Below are 19,105 nucleotides of genomic sequence, written 5' to 3'. Positions count from 1 at the left end.
ACAGACAGAGAGGTTGGCCAGGTTCAGCAAGGCACCTTCTCAATCCCATTTTCTGCTGGCCAATGAATGTCTGCCTCTTGCTAAACATCAGCAGCTCTCTTTGGCAGTAGATAGAACAAATCCAAATCAATAAAATGATGCCAAATGAAGCTTTCATTTTAAAATGAGAGAATAAATCCATAAATTGTCACATAGGTTTTGATGGTTCATATGTCCACATTGGAGTCAATAAAGAGATCAATCTGAAGAAATTAAAAAAAATCTGTCTTTGGTTTTCAGAGATCCCAGTACAGATTTCATGTTGATTTCATGACTTCTTAACTCCCTAGCTCTGGGGACTTCAGACAAGGTAGATTTCCTGTGTATGCCTCAGATCCTTCCATAGGATTTGACTCTTGTCTAAATCCATCCCAGTTCCTAAGACTCTTTTCTGGTTTTGTTCTCTGGTATCGTGTAAGTGTCTGAGTAAAAATTATCACGAGGATTTGTGCCATTGACTTTTGTTTTGAAACAAACCTTAACAGATAATATCTTTTTCTTTCTGTGCTAATGTGGATTTCCCAAGTCCCTTACTGAGCTATCGGAGTGGGCCCTGTGGTTTGCCTGCTCAGAAAACCCCTATGCTGCGTGTTTAGTCACCCACAAAACCCTCTACAGAACAGAGGGAAGTCGGGCAAAAGCAACAGCAGGCTAAAGAATGCTCCATGGAATTACTATTTCCACGGTGTAGCAAGGACAGTCCCAGCTATGTGTGGCACACATTGCTGTTGTCTTATCTCTCTGTGTGGAGAGGGTCTTCTCTCATCACTGACGTAATTTGATTGCACCAGTGTGTCAGCTGTCACCTGTGGCTTCTCTCAGCTGCCCATTGAAATGCAGATAATGACGGTCTATAAAATTTCACAATGATGTGCCAACATTTTGTTTTGTCTCATCAAAGTGAAGTAAGAATCACTCCCCTACCCCCAACATAGCTTTGAAATAACAAAAAAAGTTCAAGGCTTTCTTTTTTTTGTCTGTCTTGTATTTTGCAGGTGGCTTGTCTAATCTCTTGCATTTTCGTCCTTATAGTCATCTATGCAATAGGACCTTTGCTATACTGGCTGCCCATGGTACAGTAATGCTTTTTCACTATCTACTTTTTAACTTTTCATTAGAGTGCTTGTGTATAAAGTATCTTGGGAGGGTAAATTTAATAATCTGAAATTATCTTCCATAAATGCTAGCTGACTGAGGGTGTGGGTTGCAGAGAAACAGCATTTAATGAGGGAGGAATGGGAGGGTACCATGGCTGATTAATTCTTCAGCTCATGGATGAAGGTATCCCTGTGGAGTCAGTATTATTCTGTAAGCAAATGGAGGGTGGAAATAGAAATACTCTGCTGCAAAATGTAGATAATGAGGCTTTGTTTGTAGGTCAGTGAGGAGAATTTTGCCTACACTGCATGTGGTCTTGGTTCTCTTTTTAGCATTTCATAAACAAGTTGGGTACAAGTGGCTCCCACCTGTAATTCTACTCAGGAGGCTGAGATCTAAGGATCATAGTTGGAAGCAAGCTGGGGTAGGAAGGTCGATAAGACTCTTATCTCCACTAAACTACCAGTAAAGCTGGAAGTGGAGATACGGCTTAGGAGGTAGAGTGTTAGCCTTGAGCAAAAGAAACTCAGGGACAGAGCCCAGGCCCTGAGTTCAAGGCCCAGGACAGGCACCAAGACAAACAAACAAATAAAAAAAAAACAACAAAATACAAAGAGGAAGCAAAAATAAACTTTGGAAAAATTTTCTCAGAACTTTGTTAGAAAATTTACTGGTATAACAGTCTAAGGAACAAAATGGATCTTCCCACTCCTTGATATACCCTTTTTAGAGTGTCACTGAGATAATACCAGTAGTTCACCTTGCTTTTGTAAGTCTGAGGAATTATAGTGACCATAGTTTAAGAATTTCATCCGAAGAGAGTCAATTTCAGTCCTTCATTTCTATAGTTTTTCACTTGTGCAGTAAGAATAAATCACTTTCACAGGATGATCTTTCATTAATCAAGTTCATTTTCTAAAGATATGAATACATCTTCAAATTAAGCCAGATAATTGATATTATAAAAATTAAAGAGGATACAAATATGTATTTTTTGCAACAAAGGTGTATCAGACCAATGATAATCCTTGAAGTTAAGGGAACACTAAGTCTTATAATATTTACTCCTATAATTCTTCATTTGTCCATTTGACTTCTCTGGTTTGTTTTACAGAATTTCTTAAGTTTTGTCCTGTGATTTCCTATATAATTGGTACGATATTCTTAAGCAACATAATGAGTTATCTCCAAATAAGAAATATTTTTTTAGTCTTTTTATTGGTGACTGCTTTTCAGTATTTAAGAGAGCAAAAATAAGAATAGCTTTATTCTTTTGAATTCAGATGAAAGCTTTTATCCTGTCTTCATCAAATTACTATTTTTTTTTTGTAGTGTGTTCTTGCAAGCATTATTGTTGTGGGACTAAAGGGAATGTTAATACAGTTTCGAGATTTGAAAAAGTATTGGAATGTGGATAAAATCGATTGGGTAAGTAGAAATTTAAACAACAAGTACACTTTAATATTTTTTAAAGTAGAAGTTTGGCCAGACTTTTTTTTTGGTTTGACCTATGCACATGTTACCAAGAACATTTTAACATTTTCATTTGTTGAAAAAGATTCAGGTGAGACTAGTATACTATGAATTATTGTTTTCTAAAAACTTAATAAAATTATTAGATACAAGTTGTTTTTATAAGAAGCAGAATTTTTTCAAGTGCTGATGGACTAGTAGTTTGGAAACTTCGAACAGAATTTCTAACTAGTTTGAGTGGATTGGGGGTGCATGATTTATGTTTTGAATTGATTCTGGAAGCAAGGTTATCAAGAAAGTGTACAGTGACAGAAATATCTTGATTTATAGCAATATGAATACCGAGCCTTTGGCATTTATTGCTGTCAATGGATGCTACATGAATGCAGGCTGAGTCCTAATTGGTGACCAAATTCACCTGACACAATAGGAAGTCTTGGGCATTATCTTCCAAATGGGTTCCACTGAGGGAAGGGTTAGATTGTTTAATAAAATATTCCCAATTACCGATTAAATTTCACCGAACAACAACAAGATGTGCTTTTGATAAACACAAATGTTTAGCATACTTATATAAGCTTGAATAGACAAGAACATCCAAAATTCTCTCTAGCTAGAATGTGTGAAATATTTCATGTACATCTCGGACGAGCTCGATTATGGAATCCATTGTAACATACTGGTCCATGCACTTTGTGTTTTAGTGCCTTTGTTCTGTGAAACTTCGGAGGATTGCTTTTTTACACTCCTCTGAGGCTCTTATTTTTGAGCTCCAACTAGAGTCTAATTCTGAGTGAGGAATGTAGATATGAATAAAAAATAACCTGTACCTTCTAGATACTTAATGTGTAGAAAGCAGAAACACTAACATATGCATACATGATAAAACCTCAGTACATACCTAGTGCTAGGAAAAACAGGTAGAAGCATTACTACATACAGGTCAATATGAAAGCATCACCCACTGACTTGAAATATGAACTAACACCTGAAGGAATACTATTTGGTAGGTAGGTCGAAAATATAATTAGCTAGGCTGCTGTTGGAAAGTGGCTTTTACTAAAGCAGTAGGTATGAGGTAGCTCACAGAAACAAAGGGAAGAAAAAAGACCTCGAATAGCAAAAACAATCCTTAGCAGAAAGAACAGAGCTGGAAGAATATCAATACTAGATATCAAACGCTACTATAAATCAAAACAGCTTGGCACTGGCACAAGAACAGACCTGAGGACCAGTGGAATAGAATTGAAGACCCAGAAATGAATCCATAGACCAATAGCCACCTAATCTTCTATAAGGGAACTAAAAAAGTAGAATGGAAGAAAGACAACCTTTTCAGTAAATGCTGCTGGCAAAATTGGTTAATCACTTGTAGAACACTAAAGCTAGATTCTTATATATCACCCTGTACCAGAATCAACTCCAAATGGATCAAACATCTCAAAGTCAAAGCAGACACCCTGAAAACATTACAGGAAGGAACAGGAGAAACTAGAGCTCCTGGCACAGGCTGAAATTTTCTTAATAAAGACCCAGAAACACAACAAATCAAAGAAAGGTTTAACAAAAAGCATAAAATTGCAGAGCTTCTGCATGGCAAAGGTCATAGCTAGCAAGATCAATAGAAAGCCCATGGATTGGGAGAAGATCTTCACTAGCCATACAATGGACAAGGGTCTCATATCTAAAATATACTTAGAACTCAAAAAATTAAATCCTCCCCAACACCAAATCCTCAAAGAAACAACTGCCCGATTAATAAGTGGGCTAAAGAGTTAAAGAGAAACTTCTCCGAAGAGGAAAGAAGAATGGCCAATAGACACATGAAGAAATGCTCAACTTCTCTAGCCATAAAAGAAGTGCAAATCAAAGCAAGATTGAGAGTCCACCTCACCCCAGTTAGAATGGCTATAATCAAGAACTCTAATAACAACAGATGCTGAAGAGGGTGTGGCCAAAGGGGAACCCTACTGCATTGTTGGTGAGAGTGTAAACTTGTTCAGGCACTCTGGAAAGCAGTATGGTCATAGAGGAAGAGCTCCTCTATGACCCAGCAATCCTACTTTTGGGCACTTGCCCAATGGATCACAAACAAGGCCATACTCAAGCTAACAGCACAACTATGTTTATCACAGTATTATTTACCATATCTAAGATATGGAACCAACCAAGATGCCCCTCAGTATATGAATGGACCAAGAAAATGTGGTATATATACAGATATCTACAGATATATGTGTAGATATCTGTATATATATCTGTGTATATATATAATGAAATTCTATGCCTCCATCAGAAAGAATGACACTGCCCTATTTGTTAGAAACGGAAAGACTTGGAAAAAATCATATTAAGTGAAGTAAGCCAGGCCCAAAGAAACACAGGTCCCATGGTTTCTCTTATTTGCAGTAACTAGTATATGTCTGAGACAAGCAGAAAAGCTAAAATGCTATGAAGATGATGCTAAGTGAACCCCAAGATAGGGACACAAGAGGTTTTATCTTTGCTGCTATTGTTTTTAATGTACTTATGATGTACTGTGATTTTTTTGTTTCTTTTGTATGTTCTTCCCCCGTTTTCATTGTATTTGATTCCAGTAGCCTGAATCTTGTATATACACATTTTTCTAATTTGGGGAGGGGAAAGGAAATAACAAAATGCTAAAATAAGAATACAGGTTGACCCATTGTAACAATGAGATGTACAATACACTATGTTGAAAACTTTACTGCTTCGGGATGGAGAATTTGGGGAGTTAGGGAGTGAAGGGATAGTAGAGGAAAAACAAAGGAGTGGGTGACAATACTTGATAGGAAATGTACTCATTACCTTACTCATGTAACTGTCACCCCTTTGTATGGTATCTTTACAATAAAAAATATATATTAAAAATTTTTAAAAAGAAACAAAGGGAAGAGAAGATTCAAACTTATTCTTAATCTTGTGCAAAGGTACTTCTAAGGAAGGTGTTATTCATGTAGGAGGAAGCAGAGAAGGAGAGAAAATGTTTGGTAGGACTTATTTGAGGAAGTGCTTTCTAAGTTGAGAATTGGAGGACAGAAAGATACCATTTGGGAACAGAAGATAACCCAGTGGGCAAGAATATAGAGATGGTATGAGCATATCTGGCTACAACAAAATCAAGGACCAGACTTTGTGAGGATGGTAATAGTAACAGATGAGATTGAAAAAGTGAAATACAGGTTGAATTGAGAAAGACTACTTATACCCTGCAAGATTAAACTCCATTCTGAAACAGCAAAGCATCACTGAAAGGTAAAATAAGAATATACTTTCTATATTAGAAAAGTTAGGAAGATGAATGAAAGGCATAGATCAGACCCTATAAGACAATAGAGGAATTGCAGCATTACTTCAGTCAATGATCAAAGTTAAGACCATGACATTCTAGAGCAAGCAATAGATTTGATAAGTAGAAAAGATTTTGAATTAGGCATCATTAGCATTTCATAGTATTAAGAGGATATCTAGAATGATGTTTGAGTTTCTAATTAGGATCAACATTGGAAGAAAATTTCATTTATTAAATTAGAGAAAAATAGAGAAAGTTTATTGTTTAAATGAATTCAGAGATTGCTATTAGGCTTTTAAAAACTATAACATCTTGTTCCTGAAGTATTCATTTCATGTCTTTAGTTTTTTTTACCTTATCACAAAGTTTTTCAAGAAAGTACTTGTGTTTCGTATTCTTGAGCTCTTTCATTTTGAAAATGTTGACTTTTTATAATAAAAACAAGTTTTTGGCTGACTCCTAAATGCTTTCCTTTAACAGCTTGTAGACTTGGCATTGTATTTTAGACATTTAAATTTTTCTAATATATCTCTAAATATGCTTAAAGTCTATATGTTCTGCTGTCTGTTGAGTCTATTTTTGTTTATGCCTATTTTTTTTCCTGCCAGTCCTAGGGCTTGAATTCAGGGACTAGGTGCTATCCCTGAACATATTTACTCAAGGCTAGAACTCTACCACTTTGAGTCACAGCTCCACTTCTGGTTTTATGGTAGTTAATGAGATAAAAGGCTCATGGATTTTCCTAGTGGGCTGGCTTTGAACCTTGATCCTCAGATCAGTCCTGAATATCTAGGATTACAGGTGTGAGTCACCAGCACCTGGTTGTGCCCTTATATTTTCTAATGATTATTTTTATTCATATGTACAATTATTTGATTTCTGATTATATATTTCTAGTTTGTTCTTATCCAATTTTTTAGCTTTAAGTATTTCCTTTATCTCTTTTATGTTTTAATGTCCACTAAAATTTCATAAATTCTTTCAGCTTGCTTTTACACACTTTCAGTATTTCTTTGTTTAATAGTCTTTCTTCCTTGAATTTTCCTGTTTTTGTTTGTTTGTTGGTCACAGGGCTTGAACTGTGGACCTGGGCATTGTCCTGAGCTCTTCAGCTCAAGGTGAGCACTCTACCACAGTGCCACTTCCGGTTTTCTGGTGGTTAATTGGAGATAAGAGTCTCATGGACTTTCCTGCCCAGGCTGGTTTTGAACTGTGATCCTCAGATCTCAGCCTCCTTAGTAGGGAGGATTCCTGGCATGAGCCACTGGCACTAGGACCTTTTCACATGTTTTTGAGAGTATTTTTCTCCAAGCTATTACATATCCAAATGTATGCTCTCTTTTTCAATTTCTCCTTCTATGAGTATGTCTCTTGATAATTCTTTTAGGATTACAATGCCTTAGTTTTTTTTAGTGGACCAAGCTACTTACCAAAAGACAATGTGAAGATGGAAGCGGAGAGGAAGTGAGAGGAAGTGAGTTGGAGTGAGTGCTGAATTAGGAATGTTATCTGAAGGTGTGTCCCCAGGGTGCATATCATACTAATGGAATTTCAGGTAGTGCTCTTAGAGACGTGCCATGGGTTTAGTACTAACTTCCAGAGCATCTTAATTGAATAAACTTGACAACTGAGATTATCATAGACCAAGTGGATAGATATCTTTTATCTGCTAAGAAATTCAACAGTGAAAGTCCAAAGATGCTTAGGATATGATTTGGGTATAACATTTGATGTAAGAATATACATATGTATCTATATATCTCTAGATTATTTATAAATAATACATATAATATATATTATCTAGATTACTCAACAAGAAAATATGCCTACAGTAAATATGGAAAAAAATTACCAAAGAGATGTGAGTCTGTGAGTGTGTGTATGCATGTGTAAAATAATTTGGAAAGCTAGAGTTTAAAAATTATGTAAGTAGTCATCATGTGAAAAATAAGAAGCCTTTAAATGTTTATAATTTGATATTGATTTTATTATGAGTCATAGTCAAATCCCTTTTTCAAAGTAATGAAGTAATAAGAACTAAAGGAAGCTATTTATTCCTGGGCTTAGGTCTGAGTCTGAATAGGTGAATTGCTATGAAATTTGAATGGTACCAGATAAATCATGGAAAGATGCTGTAATTTAATAACTACTAAACTGTGATTTCCAATTGTATTTTCTGTAAGGAACAAGAATTTCTATGTATTCTTCTTAAGGTTAACTGTAAGGTTAGATTATGTTTGGTGATTGAAAATTATAATTTTTAGCTAAAAATAAATAATGGTGTAGGAGCCATACAGTTTCACTGTGTGTTCATCAACATTTTAGTTTTTAATATAAATTGTTGCAAAATAGTATTAGGGATTATTCTAACTAATGGAACTATTTACTGATCTTTGTTACTAATTTCCAGTTGACATTTTTTTCCAAAGCTATAAAAGTAGCCCCAAGAAAGAACTAAGCATTTGGAGAGCCTGATTTATAATTGATGAGGCTGAGGGAGAATAAACATACTTTAAAAATAGAACCAGATGGTACCAAAATTTTTGGTTGCTCTGATGAATTCTGGCCCCCAGGCCCTGTGGTTTTATAAACATAGCAGGGACCAGGATCCTTAGCTCCATGGAGGTTAGTCAGGAGGCATGGGACTCCTAAGGCTTGGGTGAGGTTTTCTTTGACTATGTCAGACAGATTCATGTAACATTCAAGGAAGAGTGGGACTTGGAGTCATCATAAGAAGGTGAAGTAATGCTAAAATCTTGCAGTATATTTTATGTATGATTGTGCACAGTGTAATATATTAGGAAGGAAAAAAATCACATCATGTACAATCAGAAGACAGCTGACTGATCTGAATAAAGAAAGCACAATGTAGTATCCTAACCTGTCAAATGATAAACTGAAATAATCTTAGAATATGAAGTAACAATGTTACGTTTATAGGAAGAGAGTTCTATTGGGGTTTTCTTTTCCTTCCTTCCTTCCTTCTTCCTTCCTTCCTTCCTTCCTTCCTTCCTTCCTTCCTTCCTTCCTTCCTTCCTTCCTTCCTTCCTTCCTTCCTTCCTTCCTTCCTTTCTTTTCTTTCTTTCTTTTCTTTCTCTCTCTTTGTGCACGTGTGTGTGTGTGTGTGTGTGTGTGTGTGTGTGTGTGTGTGTGTGTGATCATGGAGCTTGAAGTCAGGGCCCGGGCACTGCTGCTTAGATTTCTGGCACAAGGCTAGCACTCTACAACTTTGAGCCACAGCACTATTTTCCAATTTTCAGTGGTTAATTGGAGATAAGAGTCTCATGGACTTTCCTGTCCCTGATACCTTTGAACTGCAATCCTAAGATCTCAGCCTCCTGAGTAGATAGGAGTACAGGCGTGAGACACTGGCACTTGCTTTTTTTTTTTTTTTTTAAGAATTATTGAAAAGTTATTTTCTCTTTTACTTACTCCAGAATGTTTCTATTTATATAAAAAGTAAGTTTGCAGATAAGAATCTCTGAATTTGCTTTCAAAGGTTTATACTTTTGAAACAACCTGTTATTAACTCACATTCAGTGTAGATAAATATCCAGACAAGGAATCACATTTCAAGAGGGAAAAAAAGCTTTTACAATTATTTGCTTAAAACTTGATTGAAAAATCAACCCCTCTAAAGATTTTATGCTATTTTCTGATTACAGAATAGTTTCTAACTCTTTCATTTGTGAATAAAACTGATCTATGTTTTAAAACCCTTTAAAAAGTGGTAACACCTTAAAACATTGGGCAGAAAGAAATCAACTTTCAATTGTATGCATAGGCAAAATGATTCAGGTTATTTAGGGGAAAAAGAGATCTTGGAAATTCTGGCAGTCTACAATTTGATCAATGCAAGATTTTGTGTTTAGAAATATAGCTTTTCTGGATTTCACAAATTATTTTGCTTTTAAAGGTAGTTTTTGCATCGTTAAGCTTAGAAATGCCTGCTCCGTTGCATATCTTGTTTTATTATGCCTTCAAGTGGTAGAAAAAACTAAAATAATTTTGGAATACCAACTAAAAGAGGAATTAGAGTTTCTTATACTGTTCTGGAATCTCCATGTGAACTAACTTGGCCCTGCCTGTTCCTTTTCCTTTTTCTCTTTTCCGTTTCACAATAAGTGGCTCCTTGTAAATAAAATTATAATGTTCTTTATACTTGCTGATCTAAAAGTAGCATTGGCAGTGTTATTTGATTCCGTCATTTTAACACTAGGCTTTGAGAACTTTATGCAGTAATAAATTGCATTTATTATTTGCATAGCAATCTTAGAAAATACAGAATATTGTTGAGAATGACAAAAAATCTGCAAACAATTACCTATAATATTGTTACACCAAATGACAAACAGTGGGAAATTATGGCATACCTCTGACCACATACATATCCATCAGCTATTTACAGATCTTAAATATAGTGTTTGTTGCCGGTGGAACTGAGGGTTGGCAGTGTCTGGAAATGCAAAAAGAAGCCTTTCTCTGTTGCCAGTGCAGAGCAACTTAGGGAGCAAATATTTGTTTCTGTATTTTGAGCTTCTGTTTACCACTTTTCAAATAAGACATTTTGGCTACCAGATTTGCCATAGAAACTCTTAGAGCATAAGACTTTGAGAATACTGAGGACCCAATGCTTTCTGTCTCCTGCTTCTTTTTCAGGGTATTTGGATCAGTACTTACATATTTACCATTTGCTTTGCTGCCAACGTAGGCCTGCTGTTTGGTGTGGTCAGTACCATCGCTATAGTGATAGGACGTTTCCCAAGGTATGATTTCATTTAAAGACTTGGTTTATTCTTATGCGACAACCACAGATAGGATATTACTTGTTACTTTCATTTCTCAAAAGTTCTAGAATTTCATGTTTTACTTGTGATCAGTACAATAGAGACAGATGTCTTGTCTACGGATGACATGTAACAATGTTGGTCTTAATGGAGAGAATTCTCAACATCATAAAATAAAACTATAAAATCAGCTTTCCATCACTCCCCAAGATAAAGCAACTTGAGAGAAAGAAGTTTATTTCGTCTTAAAAGGTTTTGATGCAATGGCTACTTAGCCTGGTTGCCTGGGCTTGTGGCAGCCCTGTACATTATAGTAGGGGTTCATGGTGGAGGAAATATGCTCACCTGCTCACCTCCTGATGGTTTGGAGAGAGAGAGAGAGAGAGAGAGAGAGAGAGAGAGAGAGAGAGAGAGAGAGAGAGAGAGAGAGAGAGAGAGAGAGAGAGAGAGAGAGAGGAAAGCAATAGTCTCCCAATACCCTCTTCATGGGTGTACCAATGATTTAGCTAAATGATTTATCTAACCTACCACTAGGTTGGATCTTAGTTTCCACTCTTTCCATTAGCACCACAGAAAAGCAACGAAGTCCTTAATGAATAGGCCTTGGGAGCCATTTCTAATCTGAGCTATAGCAAGTATACAAAATCTATACAAATAGAAAGTGCTCTTAGCCATATACTATCTCATAGATGGTTTTAACAAGTGAAGGCATATAGTATCCAATGAGACACAACCATATAGCAACACTAATCATTTGCAAAATTTAACTTCAGAAAATCATACTTTCCAGAAGCCCATGTATATGTACTCAGGAACACACTATTTCTGTCTTTGTGCTGAACATCTATAACTCATTTACCAATTCCTGTTTTACTTTCTGAGTATATATCTGGACTAGTTCTCATAGTCATCTCTTAACATTTTCTTAAAATTGTTTATGAAAGAATTTGTTCTTTAAGATCTAAACTTATCTCCATTGATTCTATTTTATACAACCTGTAGATACAGATGCATTATTATCTTATTCTTTCTTGTCACTGATTCCTTTTACTCCACTAAAACAAGCTGTGCTCAAATGCTATATATTCTGTAGTGTTTTCTCTTTCATGATTCTTTATCAGTTCAGCTCTTACACCTTGATGATATGGGCCTCTGGTAATCCAAATGAGGTAAACTGTTTTATTGATTTTTGACGAGGAATCTGTTTTATTTCTGAGATTCCAGGAATATATGTAATATACAGAAATATATTACATATATAACATATATACATATATGTATATAGATATATATTTATATACATATATAGATATATTTACTAATATTTTATGAACAAGTAAGTTATAGAACTGAAACCATTTCAGACATTCTAATTGTTAAGATAAAACTAGTTATCTCTTATTTCTCTATTGTTAATATAGTAATCAGGAAATGATTGTATTTTCTATCTGCCTTAAATTCAGAGAAAAGACTTTAAGCATAATAAATATGAAAGAAATGGAATTTAAAGTGAAGACCGAAACAGATGATGTAAGTTTAGTTTCCTTTTATTCTTTGTAGAGTTATTAAAATGTTGTGAATGAAATAATTTTAAGACATAAAGCAGATAAATTATTTCATTTAATAATATCATTCCAATTTTAATTAGTATGAACTTACACTGCTAAGTATATGAACACCATACCAATAGATACATAACAAATAACTTAGCATTCAAATAAAAATCCTTAGCATTCAAATAAAAATCCTATCAGTAGTCCAAGAACTAGAGCTTACAGTGAACTCATGGTTAAGGTCAGCTTAAGCATTTGAAATCCCTTTTAATTGCTAAGTTACATAATTAAGGAAAAGAATAAAAATAGGAGCCAAGTTCAAGTGGCTCACACCTGTAATCCTAGCTACTCAGTAGATAAAGATCTAAGGATTGAGGGTCAAAGCAGATAAACCTGAGAAATTCTTATCTTCAATTACCTAGCTAGAAATGGAAGTATGGTTCAAGTGTTAGAACGATAGAATGCCAGCCTTGAGCAAAAAAAAAAAAAAAAATCTACGCAAGAGTGGGAGGCACTGAGTTCAAGTCCTATGACTAAAACCTGACCAACCTGGACTGTGAGCCTCTGTGCTTCTGTTTGTCACTGGGATGAGAGGGTATGCCACTGTGTCTGGCTATTGTGTTTCCCCCAAAGCCTTGGAAGACACCATACCCATCCATTGTGAATTTTTTTGCCCTGGCCGGTCTTGAACTGCAATCCTCTAATAGTTGTCTCTCAATTAGTTAGGATACAGTTTTGAGACACCCCACTGGTTTTTTGTTGTTGTTGTTGTTAAGAAAAACCAAGACTGCATAGTTAATAGATGACAGTTAAGCAGTTCTAGAATGCTGATCAGCTTGGAACTTTTAAAGGGAAAAACTTATGTAAATTGCCCACCTGTGTTGAGAGTGCCAACTAATATCACTTGAGTGTTACTTTCTTGCTTTAAGGGATAACCAAAACAATTTAAAGCATGAGGGAAAATGTTGGTTTGAATTATTTTTGCCAGTTTTTGAAAGTTGCCCTCACTTTGAACTGGCTTGGTAAATGCTTTGTTTTTCACATTCACTTGTTTTAGTAACTCATGATTTCCCTCAGAACAGAGAGAACTGGCCTCCCATCAGAAGGACCAATGTTAGTGTATTTCTAAGTAAACTGGAAGAAAGAAGTAATATGAGGAACCCTTCTGTGACACCCAGGGGGAATAGCTTGCATTTTTAAATAAGCATGGAAAGATTTGCTTCACGGAGAGCTCTTTGAGTGCAGTCTTTGATGGTTTTCCAGTGTCAAGTTTTCCACCGCCTCTCTCTTTTCTTACCTTAACAGTTATACAAAATTTGGGGCTGGTGCAAAGTCCCAGCCTGATCAGAGCCCCTAAAGTCCTCTTTGGATCCATCCCACATGGCCACTAATACTGGCCTTGACATCCTTAATCTGATAGAGAATTCAGTTTTGGATTGATTCTTTTTCAGCTTAAAAAAATCATTAGATGTCAATGGTTTATGCTTATAATCTTAGCTACTCAGGAGGCTGAGATCTGAAGATTGGCGTTCAAAGCCAGCCCAAGTAGGAAAGATAGCCACCATAAATCAAAAAGTGGAGTAATAATTCAAGTGGTAGAGATGGTAGCCTGGAGTGAGTGGAGAAAATCTCAGGGACAGCATCTAAACCCTGAGTTCAAGCCCCAGGACCAGCACACAAACACATACACACATATGTGCACACACACACACACACACACACACACACAAGAAAATCAACAAACTCTGTTTAGTTCATGCCTTCTTCTTGGACTAAACATATGGTAAAGTGAATGAAATAACTGTAGGAAAGATGAAATGCTGGAAGAATTTCCATACTCTTAAACCTTATTATTCCGTTCCGGTCTTCATATTCTACTGAATGAGAACTGTATGACATGGGAAACTTAAAACATTGTTAAAACACTGTATCTCACTACTTTTTTGTGACAAAATTAAGAGGTGAAAAAAACAACAATATTTATATATAAATTTTGGGTGGATTTTTAAATTTTTAAACAAAATGTATTCCCTTCTTTCATTCATATACACGTTTTTCCACCCCTTCTTCTTACAAGAGACCCATTCTAGATTTGAGAGACCTCCTTTCTACTCCATTAGGAATTTTCTTTCTGAAACAATGGTAACATTTTTTTCATGTTATTGTAACTGAAGATAATGCTGGTACAATCACATAAATTTTGCAATGATTAAATATGATAAATCTAAGAACTAATGCTTTATTTTTGGTTTCTGAAAGGTTTACTCTTGCTTAAAAATTAGTTTGACAACTTAAGGTTACTTTTTCTTGAATTGTTTCTGCCAACTCTTTTAATAGCTGAATCAGTTTCATAGCTTTAGAAACATTTTGGGGTTATCTCGTTTAAGATACAAAACAAGTAAACTGAGAGACTAATGAATTGTCCAGATTAATGTATCTAATATTTTCTCCTTTCTTTCCTCTGCCTGCATGCATGACTATTCTCTGCATATCCTCTTCTATGCAAGTACTAAAGCCTGAAGGAGTATTGCTTTGCTTAGTTGGTAAGGAGTTACCATTTCATACCATTGACCACCCTCTCCATCAGACACATGTCCCAAAAGCTGAGAGAAGACAGTTTGATTACATGGCACTAAATACTGTCAGCAATATCTGTTCAAGTTGTCAAAGTAGATACCATTTGTGCTCATTTTTTCTGCTCTTTTTCTACATCTTTCACCTACATCCTGGCAATGCAGTGCTACCTATGCCTATATCATGCGAAATCATTGCCCTGACCCTGACTTTTCTTTGTATCTTTCTTCCAATTAGAACTGTTAGTCACTTGTAAGATATCAGCTGAATAAAATTAAGAGCTGACACAGATCTTTACAGCTTTATATTTTCATTTAAAAAATACTGATTTGAGGGCTAGGGCTGTAGTACCATGGGAGATCATTTGCTTGGTTTGTGAGAAGTTCTAGGTTTAATCCCCAGAACTGCAAATAAAAGGACTGATGGTTTGGTAAACTAATTGCTAACATATAGATTGATTGGAAAGCCAATCTTGGAAGGAGTATTCTTCCTGGTACCATTTAGATATGGTAGGCGAGGGCCTCTTAAACCAGGCAGCAGGAGTCAATGTCATGGTTATTAATGTTTCTTAGTGGAGAGGATTTGTTAGTATTTTAAGCCATCTAAATACATTTCACTAAAACATTTGTTTAGAGGTTGGTATTTGAAATGATAAGATTTTGACTCATTAGCTATGGTCATTATTTCTCTTTCATTCGGAATTGTGAATCTCTTCTTTTTTCTTCTGTAAAAGGAAACCCTACAACAGGTAAAAATCATCTCAATAAACAATCCACTTGTTTTCTTGAATGCAAAGAAATTTGGTGCTGATGTAATGAACTTAATCCAAAAGGAAAACCAGCTACTGGATGATATAAGCAAGGTAAGACCACTGGTTTTATGCTTAGAATGTCATATATCATGACACTGGACATGGTGTTCTGTGAAAAATATACTATAAAATATAAGACAAGTCATTTATTTTATAGAACCTCTTTATCAAAGCCCTAACAAATATGTATTAGACCTAAAGCTTACAGATATAGAATATGACAAATGACTTCAAAGAAGCATAAGTAGTATCAACTATGATTTCAAATGTGCTTTATTTTGATTTGATGTAAATTAGCTATCTATCATCATTCAACTTCTAAAGCCTTTTCCAGTGTTCCAAGCCTAGATTTGGGAGCCAAATTGCCTGGGTTTGCCAACCGTGAATAAAGCCATTCATATCAAAGTGGATTGCTTAAAAGTTCCTGCTTTGGCCTGGTGGCTGGGCTCTTGTTGATTATTCTGCTAAGCCAACATCAGTAAAAAAGGTAAAAGAGGAAGGAAAGAAGGAAAAGAGGAACTGCTTTGGGATAAGAAAGGATTTTGAAATGCAAGGTTTTGTCTTAACTGGCTGTTCCAAGATAGAATTAAGACACACGTCAGAAGACATACCTCAGATTATTCAAGAAAGAGCAGAGGGTATGTTTTGCAATTGCTTATTTAAAGTCATTTAATGGTGATCTTATAATGCATCTTACTCTCTTCTAACGAGCTAATTTTGAGCAGATTTTGAACTTAAACTCAACCAATCTGAACAGCAGGTCAAAGCCTGCCGTGCTAGGGATAAATAGGGTAGCAGTGTCTGCTCCCTGGGCACATGATTTTTGGCTGATAATGCATGCTTCTGCACAAAAGTAAATTTTGCCTTGCTGGAACAATTCTTTGTTTTCATGTCTATCATTGGGATTCACTCTGGGGTGGTTCTTGGAGAATATATTTATAACAGACACCATTCTCTTGGTGTGGGTTTTTTTAATTTTAATTAAAAATTAAAATTAAAAATTAAAAATAAAATTAAAATCCCAGCTGAGGGACAGCTGGGGCGCTGTGCCTCAGCTCTTCAGCTCAAGGCTAGCGCTCTACCACTTGAGTCACAGCACCACTTCCAGTTTTCTGGTGATTGATTGGAGATAAGAGTCTCACTGACTTTCCTGCCTGGGCTGGCTTTGAACTATGTTCCTTAGATCTCAGCCTCCTGAGTAGGTAGGATTACAGGCGGCACGCTGTGGGATTTTAACTTGCTGAATCTTTAGCTTTATGTTTCTTATGTGTAATCAAGATGGTTAAGTGTGTTGTTGAATGAAATGCACTTAGAATAGAGTACGGCATACGCAGTACTGCACTTTCAACAGTGTTCTGCCTACTAGTGCTACACAAACTTAGCAAGCATTAGTTTGATTGCCTTCCCTTTTCATAAGGTTTTCCTCAACTACTTTAGATCATAACATCTCTTTTTTTTCTCTTACATCCTTGTCTGTCCCATCCAAATCTTAACCAGGCCTGGTCCCATTTATCTTCTAAAAGTAGATAAGATTCAGGGTGGTATGGCTGTAAAATACATTCTTGTTTCTCAGTCACTCATATATGTGGGAAACTTTGGACCAACCATTTCTAGTGTTCTTTTTTTTTTGGGGGGGGGGGGGGGTCCAGTCGTGGGGCCTGAACTCTGGGCCTAGGCGCTGTCCCTCAGCTCTTCAGCTCAAGGCTAGCGTTCTACCACTTGAGCCACAGCGCCACTTGTGGCTTTTTTTTTTGTTTTTGCTTATGTGGTGCTGAGGAATCGAACCCAGGGCCTCAGGCATGCAAGGCAAGCGCTCTACCACTGAGCCACCTTCCCAGCCCCTTCTAGTGTTCTAAGAGCTGTCCTGAAGGATATTTCTGCCGTTTACAACCCCATGCTTCTACCAGATGATCTCACTGTGACCCATACCAGAAAGGCCCAGTATATAGAATCAGATATATGATTTGCAGAGGCAAGTTTCTTTATTTACCAAATAATAAAAAATTCAACATAGTGATAGTAGAGTGTAAGCTAAGTTAGAAAGCCTTCTAATTGTGGGGGCCTTTTGGATCTGCAGATTGCAAATTCATGCCAATTTTGCCTGCATCACTGCAACTCTTAGTCTCTCACTGTGTTCTTAGGATTTTACTTCTGAAGGAATATTGGGAATCGTTACTAGTAATTTTTGTTCTCTTTAAAAAGGAGAAGATGTAGTCATAATTGGTCAAGTGTGACACTAGTTTTATTTTTAATCACAAAACCTTATTACATTATGTAGCAGGACGCAGTTGTATTTTGAGTAGTATAGAGCTTTTTCTTTTTTTTTGAATCAATGTAAGGTCACACCATTATATGAATGTTTGATCATTTTTTGATCCAAAATCAAAACAGAGACTTGCAGAAAAAGTTTGAAAGAAGATATTCTAAGTAGATAATATAACTTATCTTCTGATCTAAAGTATACTTAGCAGAGGCCTTTCATTGAGATTCTTCTTCTCTTTTCTTTTTTTTTTTTTTTTGGTCCAGTAGTGGGGCCTGAACTCTGGGTCTGGGCGTTGTCCCTCAGCTCTTCAGCTCAAGGCTAGTGCTCTACCACTCGAGCCACAGTGCCACTTCCAGCTTTTTTCTTTTTTGCTTATGTGGTGCTGAGGAATCGAACCCAGGGCCTCATGCATGCAAGGCAAGCACTCTACCACTGAGCCACCTTCCCAGCCCAAGAGATTCTTCTTTTCTAAATAAAATTCCTCACACTCAAAAAATAAGTGTACTTAGAACTCGTTATCATTTTATTATTTCTAGGTTCTTTGCATACAGCATTCTGAAAACAAGGCTTGTGAAGAATGTTTTCTGGAGATTAGTTTTGTTAGTCCTATGGAGAAAGGAATGAGATGCTTGTATGGACCAGAAATAAATCTATGTAACTTGTCTCTTCTTTATATATGTTTTTATTTCAGTGTGAACAAAACACATTGCTGAATTCGCTGTCAAATGGCAACTGCAATGGTAAGTTGTCCTTATGGAAGAAACTGAGTATTCTGAGTTGAATTTAGATTAGAGATGAAATCTCCTTTCCCATTGGTTCCCCATTGACTTCTTCCCTTTCTCCACCTCTGGCCTCTACTTTTCTTCTCCTACTTCCTTTGTTGTGCTCTCCTTACCCTTACTGTCTCCTTTTTCTTCTACTCTCACTTCCTTTGTCCTACTTCCTTTCCTTTTATTCTCCTCTCTTTGTTCCTCCTCTTAGTCAGCTCTTCTTTTTTTTGTCTTTTTCTTCCTCTTTACTTTCTCTTATTGTTTCTTTTACGTCATTCTCCTTCTCTATCCCCTTTTTTCTTTGACTTCTCCCTCTTCTACCTTTTATTCCTCCTTCTTTAGTGTTCCTTTTCTCTTCTTTTTTGTTTATTTCAAAGCAAAAGTAAATAAAAGTAATTAGTAACAGTAAATAAAATAAATGTTT

General features: G+C 36.0%; 1 protein-coding gene across 1 annotated transcript in view; it reads left to right on the top strand.

Moving 5' to 3' along the window:
• Slc26a7 (solute carrier family 26 member 7) overlaps positions 1-19,105 on the top strand; it is a 113,320-nt gene that overhangs the window by 80,504 nt on the left and 13,711 nt on the right. The window contains exons 10-15 of the mRNA XM_042673165.1: positions 1,035-1,112; positions 2,470-2,565; positions 10,583-10,689; positions 12,174-12,240; positions 15,571-15,699; positions 18,603-18,651. Coding sequence (XP_042529099.1) covers positions 1,035-1,112; positions 2,470-2,565; positions 10,583-10,689; positions 12,174-12,240; positions 15,571-15,699; positions 18,603-18,651 — 526 coding nt within the window. The remainder of the gene's footprint in view (positions 1-1,034; positions 1,113-2,469; positions 2,566-10,582; positions 10,690-12,173; positions 12,241-15,570; positions 15,700-18,602; positions 18,652-19,105) is intronic.

Source organism: Dipodomys spectabilis, unplaced genomic scaffold, assembly GCF_019054845.1.
Source record: "Dipodomys spectabilis isolate Male_0828 unplaced genomic scaffold, ASM1905484v1 ptg000783l, whole genome shotgun sequence".
In the NCBI taxonomy this organism is placed as follows: Eukaryota; Metazoa; Chordata; class Mammalia; order Rodentia; family Heteromyidae; genus Dipodomys; species Dipodomys spectabilis.
The sequence above is the reverse complement of the archived record's forward strand: the minus strand, read 5'-3'. Positions and strand labels throughout refer to the sequence as shown.